This window comes from Ricinus communis, chromosome 10, assembly GCF_019578655.1.
Source record: "Ricinus communis isolate WT05 ecotype wild-type chromosome 10, ASM1957865v1, whole genome shotgun sequence".
Taxonomy (NCBI): Eukaryota; Viridiplantae; Streptophyta; class Magnoliopsida; order Malpighiales; family Euphorbiaceae; genus Ricinus; species Ricinus communis.
Genome location: NC_063265.1, coordinates 1,154,773 through 1,179,491, shown reverse-complemented (window position 1 = coordinate 1,179,491; position 24,719 = coordinate 1,154,773). Strand labels below are relative to the sequence as shown.

General features: G+C 36.4%; 2 protein-coding genes and 1 non-coding gene across 6 annotated transcripts; 1 reads left to right on the top strand and 2 right to left on the bottom strand.

The window, feature by feature from the left end:
* Positions 1 to 14,247: 14,247 nt before the first annotated feature.
* Positions 14,248 to 19,889, bottom strand: LOC8284161 (U4/U6.U5 tri-snRNP-associated protein 2). 4 transcript variants are annotated; one of them, XM_048369759.1, is made up of 11 exons: positions 19,733 to 19,889; positions 18,810 to 19,053; positions 18,657 to 18,779; positions 18,318 to 18,562; positions 17,772 to 17,856; positions 17,445 to 17,630; positions 17,194 to 17,361; positions 16,863 to 17,078; positions 15,052 to 15,223; positions 14,752 to 14,923; positions 14,248 to 14,672 (listed from the first exon to the last, which is right to left on the bottom strand). In XM_048369759.1, exons 2-11 carry the CDS (start codon positions 19,020 to 19,022, stop codon positions 14,579 to 14,581), a joined length of 1,674 nt encoding a protein of 557 aa, XP_048225716.1. In that variant the 5' UTR covers positions 19,023 to 19,053; positions 19,733 to 19,889; the 3' UTR covers positions 14,248 to 14,578. The 4 variants fall into 4 exon arrangements, with proteins under 4 accessions (XP_048225716.1, XP_048225717.1, XP_002520562.2 ...); XM_048369760.1 differs by having other exon boundaries at positions 18,657 to 18,773; XM_002520516.4 differs by having other exon boundaries at positions 18,657 to 19,053.
* Positions 19,890 to 21,921: 2,032 nt separating this feature from the next.
* Positions 21,922 to 22,029, bottom strand: LOC112535099. The gene has a single exon (XR_003079296.1). It is a non-coding gene; the product is annotated as a small nucleolar RNA R71 (small nucleolar RNA).
* Positions 22,030 to 23,346: 1,317 nt separating this feature from the next.
* Positions 23,347 to 24,081, top strand: LOC125371330. Its single transcript, XM_048380036.1, has one exon. It carries the CDS (start codon positions 23,347 to 23,349, stop codon positions 24,079 to 24,081), a length of 735 nt encoding a protein of 244 aa, XP_048235993.1.
* The last annotated feature ends 638 nt before the right edge of the window (positions 24,082 to 24,719 follow it).

The following is a 24,719-nucleotide window of genomic DNA, read 5'->3' as shown; positions in this document are numbered from 1 at the left end:
TTATGGCCCCGATGGCATTAGTTAGTGGTTCTTTGGTTCCACTCGAACCCTAGAATTGCGACACTAGTTAACCATCACTCACAAGTAATAAGTGAATTTCCTTCATCTTATGGACCTTTTGAATGCGAAGACAAGCCAAGAAAGAACACTTTTTACTTATGGGAGCCTTTTATCCTTACTCAAGACTCAGCTCATTGTAATGACAATAGCAATCTCCCTTAGGAACCCTATTGCATGCTATATGAAATGTTTTTCTTTATAAGTGTCTAAAGCTCAAGTATTAAAGGCCTTGGCCCAAAAATGTGGAATTAGGCCCCAGGCCCAAAATATGCAGGCTTCATACTCATACTAAGAAACATTACCTTGTTTAATTAAATCTGATTTGAGAGTTTATGGCATGCGCGAGAAAGCCCAGACCTAAAATCCTAGGGAAGAAAGACTTACCATGAATTGTGTGCGGGAGTAATTAGGTTGGAAGGATGAATTGTATATTACTGTGTGTGCTAACCCCTTTTTCTTTTTCAGTCTTTATGCAGTGCACGTGCATCATGCATCTCATACATCGCATGCATCATACTAACCCTTGTCTTTTAGCCATATAGATTCTCCTATGGGTTGGAAGAGGCAAGATAGTGGGAGATTGGAAAATTTATCTACTTCTCTGAGAATCTGAGCTATATTAGAGCATCTTAAAAGACCAAGATGCCAAGTTATCGAAGCTACATTTGAAATGGCCAACGAGAGAGCTAACGAGTAAGACGTTGAGATTCTCAAGAACACCGTTATCGACAATTTGAAGGGTGTGATTCGAGAAAAGCTCCAACAACTCTTGGCTAGGATGGATGGAAACCAAGCTCCAATAATTGCTCCTGTTGCACCAGTTAATCCAACTATTGCGATTGGCTACTACGTACTGCCATCGCTAATGCCAATGTTTGAAGACCAGTAGAAAGGGAGTGCCTCAGAATTTTTGGGACTTTGATGAGTTTATGCTATACCAGGCTAAGAGAGAGACCACCCTTTTCACCAATGAAGCTGTGAGTGGCCTGAGCGTTAGGCTTGACGAAATGCAAGGCATGCTGGAAATCAAAGGTTTGGACCCTACCTATGATTTTTGAAGAGCTGGTTGTGACAAGTGAAGACAAGCTGCCTGCAAAGTATAAAACGCTCGAGATATACAAGTTCAACCAGACTGGTGCTGGAAAGTTCATCTTAAGCAATATGTAACAATCATAGGAACTACTTAGCTAAGTATGACCCAAATTGTCAAGCTATTTATGTTGTCTCTTGAAGGAACCATTGTAAACTAGTACCACGGTCTAGAAAAATCCACCAAAGCTGAATGGCGTGATTAATGTAATTCTTCTGTTAAACAGTACGATTATAATACTCATTTGGAAGTGCCGATCAGGGATTTCGAGTCTACCAAGTAAAAGCCAAATGGGTTATTCTCTGATTTCTTAATTAGGTGGAGGAATAAGGTTGGACTAATGAAAAACAAGCCTTCTGAAAAGGACCAATTTGTATGGTGGTTTGAAATGTTCTTCTAGGATGGGTTGAAAGATTACAGACGATGAACCCGAAGACCTTCATGGATTTGTATGATGATGGGCTATAGGTCGAAGAGATCGAAAATGACAAAAGAAAGACTTTGAGAATCAGTGAAAGGGCGAATTAGCAAGCTAGAAAGAGCAGGACCCTGGATGTGAATGTTGTGAAACAATCGAGGAAGTTCTCCAGGTTCAAGCAACCTCTCTCTAAGATCTTTAAAAGGTTGGTACAAAATTGCATGCTCCAACCTACTACCCTTAAGAACCCACCAAACCCTAACGCACTTGATTATAAACCCAACACCTATCGTAAATTCTACCAAACACTCAGCCACCACACTAACAACTGTATCCGGCTGAAACATGAAATTCAAGACCTTATTGATGCTGAAAAATTGACCAACCCAATACTAGAAGAAACCTCTTACCCAACTACAATAACACACCACTTCCAAACCAAGTATCCGTAATCAACCCTGACTTTAGTGAAGAGGAGGTCATGAACTCTTTGGAAGACATTCCCCAACCCGAGCCAGAATCAAAACCAGCCCATACACAAAGAGCCTTCACCGAGCTGGGAGCACCATTATCCATGGTGTTCTGAAATTTGGAAAACTCAAGTCCCAACAGCCAAAAAACAGTCTTAAGCCTCGTAATGGTCAGTATTATAAGTATCACTAGGATTTTGGACATGTGACAAACCAGTGCAACCATCTTAAGTATAAAATCCATGACTTAATCGACTTTGGGGAATGGAAAGTTAAGCAACTTCCTCAGTATGAGTGTAAAGACTTACTAGAGCAGCCTTCAGGCAATTTAACTTCAAGGTCCGGTATTCGAGGGCTCCTTTGGCCGACATTCGAATTGAGGATAATATGTCAACTGATTGAGAGTTAGACGATGATTAAGACACTTGTGAACCTTGTCTTCTAGAGGTTTGGAAAGCAGTGGAAATGAAGTCAGTCATGGCTATCAACATCTGGTATAACTCTGGGGATGAGTGTGAAATCCAAGACACCGAGGCTAAGGACATCTCAGCAGACGACGATTCTGATAAAGAAACTAAACTAGCGGGTAAGGGTAAGGAAGCTGGGGTACAAGAACTGAAGCAAGATAAGTAAGCACCCGAAGACGGGGATACCGTATTGTTAGAGTAGTGGAAGAAAGAGAATAAGAAAAATGATGTATGGAAACTACTAATGCACTCATCAAACCATAAAAAGGCTTTAATTCAGGCATTGTTTGGTATAAGCATTAGCACAACAGCTACCCCTGAGAAAATTATTAAAATGGTGATTGACAAGACCATCGAGATAATCACTTTCTCAGATGAAGACCTACCACTTGGAGAAGAGACCACAATAAGGCACTTTACATAATAGTAGAGGTCAAGGGGAAAAGAACCTCGTGTGTGATGGTGGATGATGGGTCAGCCATTAACATGTGTCCTTCTTGCATACTCCCTAAGCTGGAATGACTGCAAAATACCTAAAACCATCAGATATGGTTATAAGGGCCTATAATGAGATGAAAAGAGATGTGGAAGGAACATTTCAGCACTAGTGAAGCAGGACCTATTGAATCTTAGATGGAGTTCACTGTCTTGGACATCCCAGGCCATGGTTCCATGCCTTAGGAGGAGTCCCTTCCACTATACATCATAAGGTAAAGTTCCCTCATGAATGTGAGATCGTCACCATTAACGCCAAAGGTGGTAAGGTTATCTCGGCTATCCAAGAAGCTGTCGAGGAGCTAGAGGCCCTTACTGGATTCCAATTTACTATCCTCTATGAGGACTACATGGATACTAAAGTAACTAGCATGTTTAAGAAAATGAACTTCATACTTGGAATGGGGCTGGAAAATAATAAGCAAGGTATCACAGAGTTGCCAGACTTCAATGGTCAGAAGACTTCTTGCGAATTAGGATATTCTAAAGAGGAAGACGAGGATAAACCAAAGGGTAAAACTCTAAAAGACATATTCATCCAAGAGTACAAGCCCTATTCTCGGGATCCTGAGCCTATTACTATACCTAGGACTGAGGTATCAGGGTTTAAGATTTTAAGAACCGGATCATCGACAGGATGGACGAGCTGAGTATCAAGAAAGTCCGAAAGAAGGTCACCGCCAAGATGAAGGAGCTGAAGCTAGAAAAGTCCATCACCCAGCCGGAGAAAATAAGCTAATAGGAACTAGCTGCTCTTATAAAATATAACATTGCTAATTTTTTTATGATGATGTAATAATGTCTAACATTTATAAGGACTGTGTTTCTTTCCTTTCTAAGATCAATAATATGAAAAGTTTTGCTTACTTCTGTGATGTTTTTCCTTATGGTAGTGTGCATTTTGATAATCATGACTTGTGCATGTTTGAAATCAATTTCATACAAATTGATTCATTTAATTTAGGCATAGATGTAAATCCATGATGTTTTAATAGCTCATGGTATAACTCCTGAAGAGATGGGAGAATTTGAGAGAATAATAGAAAAAAGAAAATGATATTTGCTTGGTCCTATGACAACATGCCAGGTCTAGACAAGAAAATAGTAGAGCATCATTTTTTGACGTATCCGCACATCAAGCCGATCAAACAGAAAATGAGAATATTAAGGCTGGAATGGGAAAAAAATGAGAAGAGGTCTCTAAGCAAGTAAAGGCCAATTCCTTCGACATGGTTGACTACCCCGAATGGTTAGCAAACATTGTCCTAGTTTTGAAGAAGGATGGTAAGGTGCAAATGTGTATGGATTACCGGGGACTTGAACAAGGCATGCTCTAAGGATGACTTTTCTCTTCCTCATATAAATGTAATAGTTGACAGTGCTGCCTCGAATGCGATGTACTCTTTTACAGATGAGTTCTCCGGGTACAATCAAATCATGATGGCAGTGGTGTATAAGTTGAAAATATCATTTATCACTGAGTGGGGAACATACTGCTACAAGGTTATGCCTTTTGGACTAAAGAGCACGGGAGCAACTTATCAAAGAGCAGCCACTACTTTATTTCATGCATGATGCACAAGAAGGTGGAGGTATATGTTGATGACATGATGGTAAAGTCCAAAACAAGGGAAGGGCACTTTCAAACTCTTGATAAGTTCTTAGGACGAGTGGAGAGGTATAACTTGAGACTCAACCCGAAGAATAGTGTATTCGGAGTTATATCAGGAAAGCTGTTAAGGAACATAGTGAGTCAACAACGTATATAGATCGATCCGGACAAGGTCAAGGCTATTCAGGAGATGTCAGCATTGAGGACAGAGAAAGAAGTCATAGGTTTTTTGGGATGCTTGTAGAACATCAGCAGATTCATTTCCAAGCTCATAATAGTTTGTGATCCTATTTTTAAGACTTTGAGGAAGCATCAGCCCATTGTATGGGATGAACATTGTCAGAAGGCCTTTGACAGAATCAAAGAGTATCTGATGAAGCCGTAAGTACTAAAACTGTCGAAGAATGGCAAGTGATGTGCGTAAAATACACACATCTAAATGGGGTTTTTAAGATTGATTTTATGGGCATTTGGATGTGAATTGGTCTCAACACTCACCTTATACATATGTTTGTGTGCATTAGGTCCAAAAGAGGTCAAAGGATGAAAAAGGAAAGAATTGGAGCATAATTGGACGTCAAAGCTACCGAAACGAGCTAAGTACGAGCATGAGGAAGCTGAACATGGCCGTGTTGATCTCAACACTGGTCGTGTTCTCAACACGGTCACAAAACATGGGCCGTGTTACAACACGGGGACAAACACGGCCGTGTTGGACATCAAAGAAGAAGTAGATTTTAGGGAGCACGACCACAGAGAGTAACATGGCCAGGAACACCATCCCGTGTTTAGAACACGGCTAGGAACACGGCCATGTTGGAGGCGACAGGGGGTATTAATTAAAAGAACAAAAAGAAGAGAAAAAAGAGGAGGCTAGGGGTTAGAACGTCCCAAACCCTAATTTTTCTTTCTCTAAGGGTTTTCTAAGCTGAAACCAAGGGAAAAAGAGACTTGGATCAAGGTTTCAATCAGATTTCCTTAAAGGATCGAAGATTGGGCAAGGTTCGTTGATTGATTTTCAAATCGAGCAAGAGGAACAAGAATCGATTCAATTGGAGCAAAAAGGATTTGCGTTTACTCTCACGGAGTAATCGGATTTTCTCTACCTTTTTACTTATTGTTGTAATTGAATTCTTGTTTATTTTGAGAATGAACATGATTAGCTAGATTGATTAAATCCATTGGGATTTCTTTACTATGTTGGCTTGATATTATATTGTTGGATTGTTCGAGTTGATTTTGTATTCTTCTTGTTTTCAGTATTAATAAGATCATGCATTATTCATGAGACGTTGTGAATTGTGATGTTTAGATTGCTTTATGAGATTGAGAAATCCGTTTGGCAATTGGAATTTTGAATAACAAGAACTGGTTAATAATCGCTTAGAGATAAGGATAATTAACTAGCTGGATTAAGAATTAACAAAGCTTAATAGAGGCGGATTAAAGCTTAATGCTAATTTAAGAATCAATCGTTAGGAAGAGATTCCAACTTTAGGTTATTAGGTTTAGGAATTCGGTTATCTCGAGAGAGAAACCGAATTCGGTTAAGAATTCATCCACGGGTAGCATAATTAGACTCACCGATCCTTTATCTTTTGTTCGGATGCCAACTAGTTTAGATTCCCTTTGGGTTTTTCTTCTTGTCTTGATTATTTCGTTTATCAATCACTCCTGCATCTCCCTTAGGACTTAGCTCGTAGTTAATAGTTAGTTTAGAATTTATTCATCATCCATTTTAGGTTAATATAACAAAGAACAAAGGAGTAACTCTGGGCTTTCCCTTTCCCGAGGAATACGACCTTGATACTCGCCATTAGTGCTAAACTGCATCGATAGGTACACTGCCTTAGATTGTAGCTAACACGAGTAGCACCCATCAAGTTTTTGGCGCCGTTGCCGGGGAATTGTTTGAAAACTAGAGTGAAGTCATAGGTTTTTTGGGATGCTTGTAAAACATCAGCAGATTCATTTCCAAGCTCATAATAGTTTGTGATCCTATTTTTAAGACTTTGAGGAAGCATCAGCCCATTGTATAGGATGAACATTGTCAGAAGGCCTTTGACAGAATCAAAGAGTATCTGATGAAGCCGTAAGTACTAAAACTATCGAAGAATGGCAAGCCACTGATCCTATACTTAGCCTTGGAAGAAGAAGCCATATAAGCAAAAATAGTGCAGTGTGGACCCAATGACATGGAGCATGCAGTCTATTAACTCAATAAGAAGTTGCTGCATTATGAGTCGAAGTATAACCTTATGAAAAAGACATGCCTAGCCATGATATGGGCTATAAGGAAGTTGAGGCACTACTTTCAATCTTATAAAGTGTAGGCAATTTCAAAAATAGACCCATTAAGTATCTATTTAAAGCTTCATCTCTTACAAGGAAGCTAGCTAGATGGTTAGTACTCCTAACAGAGTTTGACATTGAATACATCACCAAGAAGGTGGTCAAGGGTAAGGCCAAAGCAGAATTTTTAGCTTAGAATATGATTGAAGGAGATGACCATTAGGATTTGGAGTTTTCTAATGAAAATCTAGGGGCAATCGAGATCCAAGAGTGGAAGATGTACATTGATGGAGCTATAAACACAAGAGGTACAGGCTTAGGAGTAGTTCTAATTATGCTAGAAGGAAAAATACTACCAATGGCCAAGAGATTGTACTTTAAAGTGACAAATAACATAGCGGAGTACAAAGCATGTTTATTTGGATTTGAAGCGGTCGTGGTAGTAGGAGCTAAGCATTTGATAGTCTACGGGGACTCCATGTTAGTAATACAATAAACCTTTGAGGAATGGAAAGTAGAAAATGAGAGGTTGAAGCCATATGTCAATTATCTCAAGACTTTAGTATGTAATTTCTCTAAGTGTTCCCTTATACACTTGCCTCTAGATGAGAATCAGGTGGCGTATGCGTTGGCTACCCTATCATATATGTCGATCAATCCCTCACAACTTTTAATGAAGCCTTTGGTGATTGTGAAATCAGGTGCGCGTTATTATCAAGGAGATTGGATAATGCAATTTCATATGGGATCAGAAGAGAATCCATGATTCTACAATCTAAAGAGATTTATAGAAAATAGGAAATATCCAGAGGAAGCAACTGCTAGGGAAAGATACGCACTGCGAATTCAACTTAGAAATTACATCAGCCATGAGGGAGTCTTGTATAAAAGAATGATGCCAGGTGTACAAATCCGCTGTGTGACTAAAATAGAAGCTCAAGTAGTGATGGAGGAAATGCATAAAGGAGTATGTGGGCCTCATATGAACGGTATAGTGTTAACCAGGAAGATCATATGGCAAGGTTATTATTCGTTAATAATAGAAAATGATTGTATAGCACTAGCGAGAAAATGTCGTGAATGTCAGTTATATAATGACCTAAGTCACATACCTCTGACTGAGCTACACAACTTAACATCTCATTACCCTTTGCAGCTTGGGGGATCGACATCATTGGTGAAATGAAACCTCCCTTAAATGTTTACACACTCCTAGTCGTAGTATTTGACTACTTCTCGAAATGGGTCGAAGCTGAGTCATTCACCATTGTGAGGGCAAGGTAAATGGCCAGATTTATAGAAAGGAACTTGATCTGTAGTTATAGGGTCCCACATCATGTCATGACGGATAATGGGGTGCAATTCATGGGTGTGATAGCGGACTTGTTAGGGGAGTACAAGATCGAGCATCATAGGTCTTTTCCTTATAAACCTTAAGCGAATGGAGTGGTAGAAGCAGCCAATAAGAACTTGAAGAAAATACTCTTGAAGATGGTGTGGAGTCATAAGGACTGGTCATTTTAGTTACCCTTTGCACTTTGAGGATATCAAACAACCGAGCGAACATTGACTAGGCGAACACCATACTCTATGGTTTGCGGGACTAAAGCAGTTTTGCCAATTGAATTGGAGCCGAAGTCTTTGAGAGTTATATTAAAGGCTGAAATACTAGAGTATCAATGGGTTAAGCAAAGATATCAGGAATTGGCTCTGGTTGATGAAAAAGAATAAAAGCCCTATACCATATGCAGTTGCATCAGAAAATGATAGCTAGGGCATTCAATAAGAAAGTGAAGCCAAAAAAGATTGGAGCTAGTGATCTAGTATTGAAGCATACGAGACCTACTGCATTCGCCCCGAGAGAAAATTTCAGGCCAAATTAGGACGAGCCATACTTGGTAAAGAAGATCCTACTTAAAGGTGCTACTAAGATCTCAAACCTGGAGGGGAACGAGTTCATTGAACCAATCAACTTAGACCGTCTTAAGAAATACTATGTATAAAAATAAATAATAGAAAAATAACTTGCTGATCAGAAAACTTGGAAAAGTTGGTCATGCAAAAATTTGGGCAAAAGAGAGAAAATAATCAACTAGAAAATATAAAAAGACTGGCTGATGACATGAGTTATATCTTGAGAAATTAAAATGTAACCATCTAAGCTTTTACTAAATTAATAAATTGTTTATGATTATTATCAAAAATATATATATTTGTTTACCATTTTACGCATTAACTGAAAGAAAAACAAAGCTAAAAGTTCTAAGCAAAATAAATGAGATCTAAAGAAGCATATTTGTATCTTCTTCTCCTCTTCACATCTGCATCCCTAGATAGAGCAGCTAGTTCTTGATTCCTCTTGAATCAGGCAAAGCTAAGAGAAATGGAAATTTGAAGCTGAACCCAAGCTTTGAAGTTGCCATCAGTGGTCAGATCTCCCTCGGATTCAAGGTTTCGCTCTATGTCTTGGCAAGGGCCAGAGTCTTTCGATCTTATCCAGGAAATCCTGTCTGAGTGGAAAGCCTTTGAACTCAAGTGGAAATTCCAAGATTCGTTGCTTCTACCCATACTGGCAGCAAAGTTTCGAAGGTGTGTAAAAGGTGGATGCCCATAATCTAGGTAAGGATACACAATCACTATACACCATGAGTGTGTCCGGGACACCTCTCATCTAGAAAATTTTGCCATCATGACCTTGTAGGATAACAGCATATTGAGTCTGCATGTGCTTCGACTCGTACTTGTTTATATTCCTCAGGATGGTCAGTATCTGAAGCTTCTCCTGCAGCCAAATCTGCAAAAAGAGAAAATAAGAAAATAAGAGGAAAAAAAGAAAAAAAATAAGCTAAGTTGAAAACCCGAAATTTTAGTTGTAGGTTGGGTTGTAATAGTTAGATTTACCATTATGCACTTTATTTTTGTTTATTTCTTGGTTTAACGTATTTTAAATAATTGTAATATGAATGTCTAATTAAAAAAACCGGCACATAGACTGTAGGTTAAAATTGGACCTAACATGAAAACTTTAGTCCATTAGCCTAATCAACATTAATCAGGATTATGTTCTAAAATCAAAATAGACTTAGTGAGCTTTACTATATTTTAGTTAGGATTTGCCATATTAGAATTAGGTTCACACAAAATGGGACTTATCATAATAAGTACTCCATCTAGGATTAAAGAGTTGGTAAAATAACTCGTAATTGGGCTAGACTAGAAAAGACTTGTACATAATTAATTAGCAAGCTAGGTTAACAACTTTAATGCGAGTTAGCTTAATAAAAATGGGCTAGACCTAGGTGAACTGTATGTATTATTTGATATACTTGTATATGAATTGTTGTGCTTATAGGAAATTATTTGTTAAATAATAAAATTAAATACTAAGATACACAAATAAAGAAGTTGACTTTTGGATCTATCTTTAGATTTGTTGCTTAAGCTTCCTTATGGAATCTGAGAAATACCACTCATTAACGAAAGTGTCCTAGTGAATTACCCAGGTGACGACTCTATCTTCGTGCTAGTCAATGACTAGTTAGCATGTTCTCAATTAGGTTGAAAAACCCTACAGTGTCGTAATCACTAAAGACACTTGGGTGCGTGCTCGAAAACACCGCCCACATGGACTTGGTCCTTTTCATAAGGCTTATTCTTCATCAACCCAGCCTTATTTCTCCACCTAGTCAAGAAGTCAAAGAATGACTCATTCGAATTTCTATTTGTTAGACTCAAGATCTTTAATGATGAATTTCAACTGAGTATTATAGTCATATTATTTAACAATCGAATTATACAGATCGCGCCATTCAGCTTTGGTGGATTTCTCCATACTATAATACTAGTTCATAGTAGGTCCTTCTAGTGATAATGCAAATAGCTTGAAAATTTGGATCCTACTCAATTATGTAGTCCCTATGATGGTCACATATTGCTTTAGATGAACCTTCAGATCACCAGTCACGTTGAACTTATTCATCTCAGGCATCCTAAACTTTGCAGGCAGCTTGTCCTCACCAGTCAACACTAATTCTTCAAAATCATAGGTCGGGTCCAACCTTTTGATTTCCAGTATGACTTGCATCGTATCAAGTCTAAGACTCAAGCCATTTATAGCTTTATCAGTTGCAAGGGTTGTTTCTCTTTTTTTGCTTGGTCGAGCACATACTCGTTGAAATCCTAGAAATTTTGGGGCACTCCTCTTCTGACAAGGTCTTCGGCATTAGTATTGGCAGCAGCAACAGTAGCGGCTGCAGTTACAATAGTAGTCTCAGCTACAACTGCAACTGGGTCAATAGCAGTAGGGGGATTAGCCGGTGCAATTGAAGCAACAGGTGGGGCTTATTTTGCCACCATCTCGGCCAAAAGCTGTTGGAGTTCTTCCTAAATCACACCCCTAATATCGTTGATGACAGCATTCTTGAGGATCTCTATGTCTTGCTCGTTAGCTCTTTCGTTGGCTATTTCAGATGTAGCTTCAGTGGTAGCCTGGCGACTTGGTCTTTTAAGAAGCTATAATACGGTTCGGATCCTTGGAGAATGGGCACTCATTTCAACCTTCCGCTATCTTACCTCTTCCAACCCAAAGGAGAATCTATATGGCTAAAAAAGGGATAGTATGATGCATGTAATGCATGAGATGCATGATACACGTGATATGCACGAAGACAAAAGGAAAAGAGGTTAGCACACATATTAATATACAAATCATCCTTTCAACCTTATTACTTCTCATGGTAGGTCTTTTCTTTCCTAGGATTTTGGGTCTAGGCTTTCTATCAACAAGGGATAGTAAGTCCGACCCGCATGCCATAAGCTCTAAAAGTAGATTTAAAATAAAAAAGACAATGTTTCTCAATATATGTAAAGGAAGTGGTATGTAGGACTTAATGGTGGACTATTTCCATAACTTATTTTGAGCAGGGGAGGAGAGAGCCCTAAGGTGTTGAATTGTGTAGAAAACACCGTCTTGGATGATCAAAATGATTTGCTTCTTGCTCCGGTGTTTGAAGAAGAAGTTAAGGAAGCGCTTTTTGGCATGCATCCTGACAAATCGCTAGGACCAGACGGCGTGAACCCTTCTTTCTATCAGAACTCATGGGCTATCACGGGTAAGGATGTCTCTAGAGCATGTATTAGCTTTATTCATAACTGCGTTTTTCCTCACGAGTTAAATGATATACATATTGTGCTCATTCCTAAAATAGGTAGTCTAGAAATAATGGCCGATCTGCGTCCAATTGGCCTCTGTAACGTTCTTTACAAAATTGTGGCTAAAATCTTAGCGTCTGATTAAAGCATGTGTTGCCTTCTGTGATCTCAGAATCAAAGCGCTTTTGTCCCTGGAAGAGACATTACGGATAATATTCTGATTTCTAATGAAATAATGCACTTCTTGAAAAGGAAAACCAAAGGAAAACATGGGGTGGCAGCGTTAGAAATCGACATGAGTAAAGCATATGATCGAATTAAATGGTCCTTCCTTCATAAGATTATGAAGAGGATGGGCTTTGCGGGAAACTGGATTACTCTTATCATGCTTTATGTACAATCAGTGAGATACCACGTGCTTGACGAGGGGAAGGAGTTGGGTCCGATACTGTCAGAGCGTGGATTGTACCAAGGCGATCCACTTTCGCCTTACTTATTCATCATTTGTGCTGAAGGTTTAAGTGCTTTGCTTCGGAGGCAAGAAAGAGTTGGTCTCCTTCATGGTTGTATTGTAGCAAGGGGTGCTTCTCAAATCACACATCTCTTCTTTGCTGATGATTGTTTCCTCTTTTCAAAGCTTCTGAGATGGAAGCAAACGTCATAAGGTCGGCCTTATTATCATATAGTAGCGGCTCAAGGCAGGTCATAAACTTTAATAAATCCTCAATCTCTTTTAGCTCAAATGTTACAGAAGATTGCAAGAGATAGGTTGGTGCAATTCTTGATGTGCGAGTGACAGATGACCATGGCTTTTACCTTGGCTTGCCTTCTCGGATTCAGAGGAAGAAAAAAGGAACTTTTTCAGTATGTGAAAGACCAAGTATGGAGCAAAATTCAAGGATGGAATAAGAAGTTGTCTAAAGCGGGCAAATTTTAATTAAGTCGGTTGCCCAATCTGTGCCAAATTATGTGATGAGTGTGTTTCTTCTCCCTATTGATCTGTGTAAAGACATTGAAAGAATGCTAAACATTTTTTGGTGGGGAACGAATAGAGCAGGGAGGAGAGGAATTAACTGGATGAGATGGGACATGTTATGTAAACCAAAGAATTTTGGCGGAATGGGATTCAAAAAATTCCATGATTTAATCTGTCTATGTTAGCTAAACAAGGTTGGAAGTTCTCTCAAGGTCTGATCCATTAGCATCAAAATTATTCAGGGCAAGATATTTTCGCAATTCCTATTTTGAAAGAGCAGAATTGGGATCAAATCCGAGTTTTGGGTAGAGAAGCCTCTTGGCTACAAAACATTTGGTGCTTCAAGGTAGCAGAATTCGAGTAGGTAATGGCAAACATATCTCTATCAAGAGAGACTCATGTCTTCCAAATATTAATAATGGGCATGTCACCTCTAATCTTGATGAAGAATGGGAGGGGAGCTTAGTTTCAAGGTTAATAATCCCTGGTAGGCAAGTGTGGGACGTTGATATTATAAAGTATTTATTCAATAAAAGAGATGTTGGTCTAATCCTTAAACTCCCGTTATCTCTAAGAAACTCAGTCGACTCATGGTACTGGATAGGAGATAAAAAAGGCTACTTCTCGGTCAAGAGCTGTTATAGACTGAAACAACTAGATTATTCCGTCCATAATGTGTTGTCATTTAGATTCTGGAAGTACTTGTGGAATCTTTGCCAAAGTAAAATATACAATCTGGCGTGCAGTTGTTGGTGTCCTTCCCACTTCGGATGTTCTTCGCTCAAAACATGTTGATGTAAGTCCGATATGTCAGGTTTGTGGAAGAGCATATGAAACGATCACTCATGTCTTTATTGATTGTGCCTTTGCTAGAGAATGCTGGTCTGCTGTTAACATTAACAACGTGGGATCTATGAATTAATTTAGGGAATGGCTTCAATCTATCTTTCAGACCCATGCTGATCTATAAAACTATTAAATCTTAATAAATTTAAACATCATTTTTGTAATAAGAGAGTAATTATCTCTTATGGAGATTGGCACTTTGACAGCTGTAACTGTTATTGGACATAGCTCATTTAAAATAATAAATAAATATATAAAAATGCAATTCATGTATTCGGCAATCATTATGCTGAAAAGGACCAAGAAAACAAGAGAGTAAGAGAGATAATTATCTCCTATCAATATAAGATACTAATATAGAGAAAAGTGATACTTAAAAGTAGCAATTGAATTGCTTGCAGACATAAGAACTGCTGCATACACAATGCTGTACATCTCATACAAGAAATTGGTAGTTTAAAGGTAAGTTACATCCTACACAAGATAGGATCTTTTCCATGTCAAAATTTCATTGATGCTTTTACTTATACCAGACATACAAACTACAACCACACTTTTTCTACGAGAAGTTCAACATTTTACTACACTCAGTGTATCTGCCTAGGCTCTTACTCATTCCCAAGTTTGCTCAACTATTGGCACAAGCTCAAAACTCTTGTACCTGTTAATCAATAACAGTCAGCAATAAGATTCCTGTAATGCTACTGTTGCTGCTCATATATCTGCACATATGCCTCAGACAGCGCAACCATTTGAGGAAGAGTTTCAGAGACATGCAGATCCTGCATCTCATACCTGGAAAACGTTAAATATAACATGTTAATGCCTATGGTTATCAATCAAATTTGAATCTTTGGTCTAAGAAAAGGATTACCATAATTCTTCCGATTTCCGCTGCACAAAAACTCTGTAGAACCCCTCATTGGGTTTCCCATCATGAACAATATTAGCGATCAAATCGTACTTCGACCGCAATCTCAAATTCTCCTTAGGCATTGGCAGAGGAATATAATCCTTCAGTTCCAAGTTCTTGACCGGAAAGTTGACTGCAGTATAACATTAGTAAGGACAAGGTCATGCAGATAAAACGAAGGTCTCGTGAACAAAGCTAACATCAGTTAACATCTTTTGTTATTACCCTAGATCCACCATACAAATCTCATATAAAGCTCACCTAAGGTTGGATTCTTCTCAATAAAAAAGTTGTTCTTTTTGAACCGCTGCATGTGGAGTATTAAATATTGTGGTAATCTGGTAACTCGATATTTCATCCGGGCCACACGAGGGCGGACAACTTCAGTCACTGTCTCACCATCGAATTTCTTCAGAATATTGAACAGAGGAACCTAAAATAAGAGTGCAAGTAACATCAGTTCCCCTCCTCCATCAGTAATAGAAACTATAGTTAAAACTAAAATTTAAAAGAAACAAGATGAGCATGACAAGTCAAGGGTCACAAAACACTACATAGAAATGCATATAAAACTGTAAAACAATCAACTTGCAACAACTTTCCTGGACAAAATTTTCACAAAAGCCAATCATACAGCCTACTTGAGGTCACTTTAGGGCAGAAGTTCCATACTGCAAGCATGCAAAATGCTTTAAATCAAATCTAAAATAGTTTCATCAAATATAATTGCCATTAAAAAATATATAAACTGAGATTTTCCAGAGTAGGTAGTTGGGTCGTAATCTGAAAAGCATTTTATGGCCATCAAGCAATTGCTGATGTAAGATGCTAATGTTACAGCTATAGCCAAACCCAACACTGTGTCCCTGAACTTTCAACTAATTTCTAATCCATTCCTACTGTTTTATCCCTTGCAATTGAATCCTTTAGTTTCAATTTTGCATTCAATTCAGAAAACGAATTAGCAACAGAACTCCAATTTTCTTTTTAACTTGATTTCCTATTAACTTTGAACCAGGGAAAAGGAGGAAACTGAAGCATTCCGCCACATGCCCAAAAACTAGCCAGCATTCTCAAAACAATCATAATCACATGAACCTCCACAATCCCCATTGCTACACTACCTCCACCAAGCTAGCAAACCTTCTCAACTACCACATTAACTCAGGAGGAAAAAGTAGAAAAAGAAGAAAGACAGAAAGAATGAAAATAGCATGCTCCATCAACCACCATATAAAATTAACAGGAAAGAAAAATAGAAGAACAGACCTAGCTTCCTCAGCAATCTGCCACAAGCAACTAATCACCAATTTGCTCTACCCAAAATGAGCCACCATCACTTACTCTACCTCAAAATCTATCTTAACAACTCAAGAACTCAACCATTAAGGAATCAACAAATGCAGACTAACATTTGATCAGTCATAGAAAGTATATCGAGAAGCTGAAATTGGAGAATGCTGACTGACTTTGGCCTTAGGTTGCTGCCAGTCAATAGATGATAATGATACCAGTATACTTAACAACGGTTAACAGTAAGTTAGAATTCCAAATTTCCTGTCCGAAAAAGAATAGGTGATTTATACAAATCCAATGCAAAATAGATATTCAAAGACTTTAATCCACAAAATAAAGCAACAAAACCTCTAACAAGTTGTAAGTCCTGAGATGAAATGTTGAGGTTTCTTTATGTAAAGGAAGATCATTACCTCCCTGATGTAAAATAGGGACATGATTTATCAAAGTCTCATTAAATGTTCAGTAGATAGATCCCGAGAACAGCTACTGCTGTAGTTATTATATTGCCATTAACATAAATATGAATTGAGGAAAAAGGAAACCAAACTTCCTGAAAACCATTCCAGAAAATATCAAAGTTGGATTCTTAATTGCAATAAGAACTTTCAACTAAGATACCATGGCAGAATAAAGACAACAACAAAAAGATAATGAATATTACATGTGAATACAAATATATAAACGATGAAGGTTTTTCAAATTGTACCAAGAAGCATAATGAATATCAAAAATGTAGTTGTTTTCAACCGAATATAGAATGCATCTTTAAGTACCTGGGGTATTATATTCTTTTCCATCACATCTTTAAATAGAGGTGGTGGTGGCAAGTCCAGTCCAAGCATCAAGAATGGCATTCTAGAAGTTTCTGTGACAACATCATGTTCATTCCCACCATCAGTGGTCTTCTGTATGCTGTTCTGCTCATCGTCATTTTCTTTCTTCTCAGCAATAGCTTTGCTAGGAATCTCTTTCACGACCTCCAACTCCCCCTGTAGAGCTAAGAATGTTTAGGAAATTAAAATTGAGGTAAATAATTGATAGAAGCAACAACAACAAACTTTCTCCAAAAGAGAAAAGTATACACTAAGGCAGAAAGGAGACAACCTGAAAGCAGTCATAAATGATGCTGTTATTTTTCTTCGAAGTCCTAAGATCTGCATGTAGCGTATTAAGAAGCCATGCCATGAACTCCACAGGATCAGACTGCTGTCCTATGCGAAACCGTTTTTTACTGGCTTTCATAACTGCCTGGAGAAATTCATGTGGGCTCACCTGTAAATACAAAATTATTTAGAAATATGGACTTGACATTTAAAGACCTACAACTTCAGTGAAAAATACTCCTATCACCAGACCTGTCCTTTAAAGTTCCTCGCATGCCATATCTTCCTTGTGAGTTCTCCAAAGCGATGAACAAGAGGAGATCTGCAATGCTGATAGTTTTCAGGGATAAGGAAGAAATTCCTTAAGGGTGTAACTCTCATTAGAGACTGAATAGTCACATTGACAAAATCTGTCTCTTTAATATTATTCAGACCCACCTGAAAAATTCCAAAATCAAGGGACAAGCTTAGGACTGTTGAACTGCCAGAAGGGCATCTTCCTACATGTCATTATTTTATCAGGCAACAATTCATCGATAAAAAAATGAATCAGTGTCAGTGAGAACAGAAAAATAGTACCATTCCAGGAAGGTAATCAGACCCATCAAGTGCCCTAGACCATTGCCTGTTTCTGTCAAGCTGCTCAACTTGATCCCTGCTAAACCTGCATAGAGAAATACCCCAAAAGTTGGTAGACAGCACTTGAAAGTTCTTTAAAAAGATCAGGTAAAATTGAAATGAGATCTAATCAATAAAATATGAAGATGAACAACACAACACATCAACAATTTTTCTCTAAACTAGTTAATCAGAAAGCCAAAATGTGTATGACTAACTAAACACTGTGCATCCGAGTAATGGTGGAGCCAAAACATTTTAATTTCTTATCTCTATCTTTGGCCGGATAAGGAAAATAAAATTACGATGATCATGCATTCCTTTATATAATATCTTCTAAGAATTTCACTGTAATCCTCATCTTACTACACCGCCACCAACATAATAGTATGATCCATCGCAAAATAATATGTTACTCATTGAAAGAACTATAAAAAGAATATCTGAGTATATGGAGATCCACAAGTCCAGAGGGATACACATGCACAGAGAGAGAGAGTGAAATACCTTGGGTTTAGAACGTGACGTATGTCATCTAGTGAAGGATCAATAATTTCATATCCATCAGGAAGGCAGTATACTTTCTCAGTCTGAAGATTGATGTAAACATGGTGTCCTGCTTCAAGGCTATGAGTGTATGCATGAGATTTTCTACCTCTTCCTTGGTAATACTTTCCACAAACCAAACATGCATATACATTCAAGTTCGACAAAGAAACAGAGCAAAATCTCTCAAAATCAAAATCCAACACCTGTAACGGTGAAAATGGAAGCCCCAAAATAAAATCAGGTATCTAGCAGAAAATACTAAAGCTCACATATTTCAACAACATTGAAGTTGTTTACCTGGCGATTCACTGTATCAAGGTAAGGGCAGTCTTCACGAGGCTCAAGTTGGTTCCTTCGGTTTGCTTGATTGGACCCTTGTCCATCATCATCGTCATCGTCATCGTCATCGTCATCGTCATCGTCATCGTCATCGTCATCGTCATCGTCATCATCCTCTTTGAGACCTTGATAACCATTGCTTTGGTTATTGTGTTCAAATCTTTGATAATGTTCTTCATCATCAACATCATTGTAGGGAACAAGTGGGTTATCAATGACTTGCAAAGATGAAGGAGAGTTGTGTTCATTACCCACTCTCTGCCTCTTCGAGGTATTATATCCCTCAATCTCTATATTACCACCATCTTTTCTTTTTGTCGTCATTTTCTTTATCACTCTCTCTTCAGGTCTCACTCTTCACAATCCAATAACATACATATCAGAAACTGAATCTATTGAAAAACAATTACTTCATTATATAGAATCATAGCAATTAATAGCAGCTATTAAATTTAAATGAAAATTAGATTCTCCCTCACCATTATCTACTCCTGAGTTTCCTTCTAAATTGGACAAATCAAAACCCCAATAACTCTAGAATTCTTAACCCCTAAAGGAACAAACTGAAGCTCAAAATCCCAATAAAGCTCAAAACTCCAGAATTTTTAATCACTATAGAAATATTATGTACTTTTAATTAATTAGTTAATGCTATTTTTATCCTCTAGGGCTTGATTTGTTGTTAAAATTTCTACTGACAAATTAATTACTAATCTACTCAATTAATTATGTCATATAATTGCTATGCGACGTTCAAAGCTTTTGTGACAGAAATAACAAGATTTGACCCAAGTGGTTAACAGTGGAAGAATCACAAACAAAAATAAATTAAACAATAACTAAAAAAAGAAAAGACCTATAATGTAAAATAAAGTAATAATCAAATTGCTAGTCTCGAAATTTCAAATGATAAATATTTCTATAGGGCACGCGTAGAGGCTATCAATGGGATTTCGTAACTATAAATAATTAGTAGAGTAGGTGCGTCCGAATAATAAGCAGAACTTTTGTTGGCGAGAGAGAGAGGAACTTACAGGAAACTGAAGGGGATTTTCTTTTTACAAGAAGAGCGCGACGGTGAGCGAGAGATACAGGCGTCTCAGTCTTTAAACCCCTAACCACCAGCGAACATTAACAGGGGCCGTCAAATAAAATAAAAAAGAAAGTAAAAAACAAAAAAACAAAAAAAAATGACAAAGAAAACATATTCTTATCAGAACTCAAAAATTTGATCCCACTTGGTCGAAATTTAATTTGTGAAAATCTGAAATGTTTCAAAATCAAAATTATCTAAACTTAAAATCACTCAAAACAGTACGAGATATATGATAAATTTATATTATGCATATATAATTAAGATATTTTAGTAATTTATTAGTATGTTTTACATATATAATATGTAGAAATATATGTTTGTTATTTTTATTGTCTAATTTTACATGACAATAGTTAAAAAGAGAAAATATAAGCTAAAAATGTATAAATGAACTTTAATTGAACTGCGGTTGTAAAAGGCTCGAAATAAAGACACGTGAACTACTAAAATTGTAAGCCTAATCGAATTTATCAAGGCTTACAAAAGAAAAATAATTAGTTGTTTATTTTGTTTATGGTAGTTAAAAAGATAACTATAGCGATATTATACTTCGAGAATAATTCTGAAAAAAGAATCCTTACAAGAAGTAGGTCAGTTAAACAAAGAGAGCATTGTTCTATTATTCTCCTGTTTGCGAATTTACTGCAGTTCATCTTTTACAACAGTTTTTGCATTATTTTTTCAAGGATCAGAGAAGCTTTTCAAGACGTGAAGAGTGATGATCAATCTTCTTCATCCCTTGAAGAACTTTACGATTTTGAGGGAGCTTTAATTTTTTATTTTTTATTTCTTATGCTTTTCTATTTAATTACAATGGCCATTGGATTAAGTATGTCAGGCTAAATTTCATAAGTATTTAGTTTGGCTTTTTACTTATGTATGATTCTTATATATTATAAGTTTAATGAATGCTTTCTTTACCATTGTAGTTGTATTAGTTTCATCTATTATTATTGATTGACCATCATATCAATTTAATAGTAATATTTGTTATGAAAATTTTTAAGTTAAAAATATTAGAAACATCATTTTTACTTTAATCTATTTTAGTATAAGAAACCTAGGTTGCATCATCAGCTTGATTAACTTAGAGAAAAGGCACATCACCATCTCATTCATTAGATTTGGACTTAAAGGAATAAGGGGATTAGTAAATATAAGCTAGACTAATGTTATTTTATCAAATAGTTTATATTAAATATTTCATTTACATATTTATTTTCTAGTTTATTTAATTCCTTTCATAAACCTTTAAATCATTCTCAAAACATTGGCTTAGAATGTTTAGATTTACTTTTAGGTGTTTTTGTATGATAGTTGGTCTTTATAGTATATGCTCTATAGTTCCTTGTGAGATCGACCTCGTGGCGATCTTTTCCGTACTATCATTAGGTTCGTACATTTGCGAGTACTAAGTTTGAGACATCAGATTTTTAGTGTCGTTGCCGGGGAACTGTGTCAGTATTATATTGGTTAATTGTCGAGTTTTTTTCTTGTGTTTTTATGTGTTGCATGTTTATATATTTTTATTTTGTCTTTAAGTTTAATTTTTAAGTTTTTAAATTTCAAGTTTTTCCTAGATCATGTGATTCATTAACTCAAAATTCCTACAACTTGAGATCAGCTGTTAAAAAGATAGAAGAAGACCAAGAAGTATAGAGTGGGTTTATACCTCCAAGAGAAGAAGAATTTGAAGACAACTAGAACAAGGATTTGAAGAAGAGGTTGAAAGAATAGCTAATGACCAAAGAGAAGTTGCAGCTCAAAAGGTAAATGGTTATAAAGGATTATGCTCGTCCTATAATTGGTAACACTACTTCATGCATAGTTCTAGGTGATGTATCTAGGAATTATGAACTTAAGAACATTTATTTTAATATGTTTCCTTTATTATATGGTATGCCTAGTGAAGGTACATTAATATTTATTAGGAAATTTTATGCTATAGTTCATACATTCCAATTATCTGGATTAAATAAAGACCAACTAAGGATGAGATATTTTTCTTACTCATTAAAAGAGAAAGCAAATGCTTGGTTAATGACATTGCCTCCTAATTCTTTAAGAACTTGGGATGAAGTTTATAAAAAATTTATGAGTAAATTTTACTCACATTAAAAGACTAAAGAATTAAGGAATGAAATTTTCAATTTTTATAAAAAAGATATTGAATCCTTTCATGAAGCATAGGATCACTTCAAATCACTTTTACTGTAATGCCCACACCATAGATACCCACTTTTTATGACCAACCAATCATTTTATGATGGTTTAACACAAAAATATCAATGTATGGTTGATAACGCAGCTGGAGGTGCTATGTTAGAAAAAACTACTGATGAGGTTTATGATATCTTTGAGATGTTAGGAGACAATTCACAACAAAAGAGTGTGAGAACAAAAAGAGTATGAGTGAATGAAGTTGTGTCTAATAAAGAGATGGCTATGCAAATAATTGAATTAACTAAGCAAGTTAAGATACTTGCTTCAACTAAGAATGTATTAAGCAATGAGGTATGTGGTATATGTGGTGTTTATGGTCATGGTGCTAATGTTTACTCATCTTATGAGACTTATGCGGGAAATGATTATAAACAGGTTAATTTGATGGAATCTTATCAACTTAGGCAACCTAGGAATAATCCATACTCCAAAACTTACAATCCAGGATAGAGGAACCATCCAAATTTTTCTTAGAAAAATAATGATAAAAATCTACCACAAATATTGAGGAACCAAAACCAGCCCCAGTATCAAAATTAAGAATGTCAATACCTGAGGAATCAAAACCCTCTACTCCCTAATCAAGGACAAACCCCTCAAAGAAAACCAAGTTTGGATAAAAACGCCAGTCTTTTATGACAGCTATCTATGATAGGATGGAGGGAAATGAAAAGAAAACTGATTCTACAGAAGCTTCAATAAAGCGATTGGAAACTCAAATTGGGCAAATTGCTGAAACTGTATAAGAAAACAAGAAAGAAAAATTGCCAAGTCAACCTGAGCAAGCTAAAACAATTACTGTTCTTAAGGATGGTGAGTTATTTGATAATAATGTTAAAAACTTAATTGAGAAAGATTTCTTCTATACAGGTACATCAAAAGAAGATGGACTAGTTGATGTAGAAATAACTGAAAAAGGTGTACAAAAAGAAGGAAGAGTGGAGCCCGATCTTGGGCAAAAGAAGAAAAATAATGAGGCATTTTCAGGACCTGAGTTTCACAAGGTAGTTGAACCTTATAAACCTCTGATACCTTTCCCGAATAGATTGAAAGAAAGCAAACAGGATAAGCAATTTTCTGAAATTTTGATATGCTTTCTAAAGTTAATATTAATTTACCTTTGTTGGACGTTATTAGGAGTATGCTAGCTTATGCTAAATTCTTCAAGGAACTTAATTCTAACAAAAGGAGGTATGGGAATAATGAAAAAGTTATGGTATCTGAAACAACAAATGTTGTTCTCCAATAACAATTACCCCCTAAGATGAAAGATCTTGGGAGCTTTACCGTTGATACTACAAGAGGTGATAAAAAAAATTTGATAAAGCCATGTTGGATTTGAGAGCAAGTATCAACTTGATACCATACTCAATATATGCACAACTTGGCTTAGGAGAATTGAAACCAACTACCATGTCTCTACAATTGGCTGATAGGTCGATTAAGTATCCTAGAGGCATAATAGATGATTTGCTTATTCAAGTAGGAAAACTGATAATCCCTTGTAACTTCGTGGTTCTTGACATGAAAAATACACTAAGAAGGGATAAGAAGCAAACAATACTCTTTGGTAGACCTTTCATAGCAACTACCAAAATAGTTATTAATGAGCATAATGGGAAGCTAACTATGACAGTCTTAGGAGAGACTGTAGAATTTAAAGTGTTTGATTCTTTAATTCTATCTCCAAGCACTTTAATTGATGAATGTTCATATGTTGATTGTATGGATTATTTTGTTTATGAAACATATTTACAAGATAAGGATGATAAGTTAGAAGTTGCATTAATATTGGAAAAAATTGAAGAAAACTTAGACGAAGAAGTCTTAGACTTTCATGATAAGTTAGATGAAGCTATTCCAATGTCACTTGATGAAAACACTATTAAATCTTTAGATTCTCCCATTAGAAAAGAACTAGAAATTATTAATGAACCACCTAAACTTGAGCTTAAGGAGTTGCCTAACATGCTTAAATATGTCTTTTTAGGAGAAGGAAATATATATCTAGTAATTGTAGCTTTTGATCTTTCTCATTCAAAGGAAGAGGCAACTATTAGATAATTAAAAAGACTTTAAAAAGCTATTGGATGAGAAATTTTTGATATCAAGGGTATTAGTCCAATAATGTGTATGCATAAGATTATTTTAGAGGACAATGCTAAAGTTGTTAGAGATAGCCAATGAAGACTTAATTCTAACATGAAGAGGTGGTGAAAAAAAATCCAAAAATTATTGGATAAAGGAATTATATACCCTATAGCTGATAGTAATTGGATAAGCCCTATTCATGTAGTACCTAAAAAGTCTATTATTACAGTTGTTAAAAATAAAAAATGGGAGTTAGTTCCCACAAGAATGACTATAAGGTGGAGAATGTGTATTGATTATAGGAAGTTAAACGCTACAACAAAGAATGATCATTTTTCTCTTCCTTTTATTGATCAAATATTAGAGCGTTTAGTAGGACATCGATTTTACTATTTTCTTAATGGACTTTCAGGTTATTATCAGGTACCTATTGCATCTGAAGATCAAGAAAAGACAATTTTCACATGTCCATTTGGAACTTTTGCGTTTAGGAGGATGCCTTTTGGACTTTGCAGCGCTCCTACAATATCTCAAAGATGTATACTTTCTATTTTCTCTGACATGTTAGAAAACTGCATCGCGGTATTTATGGATGATTTTTCAGTTTTTTG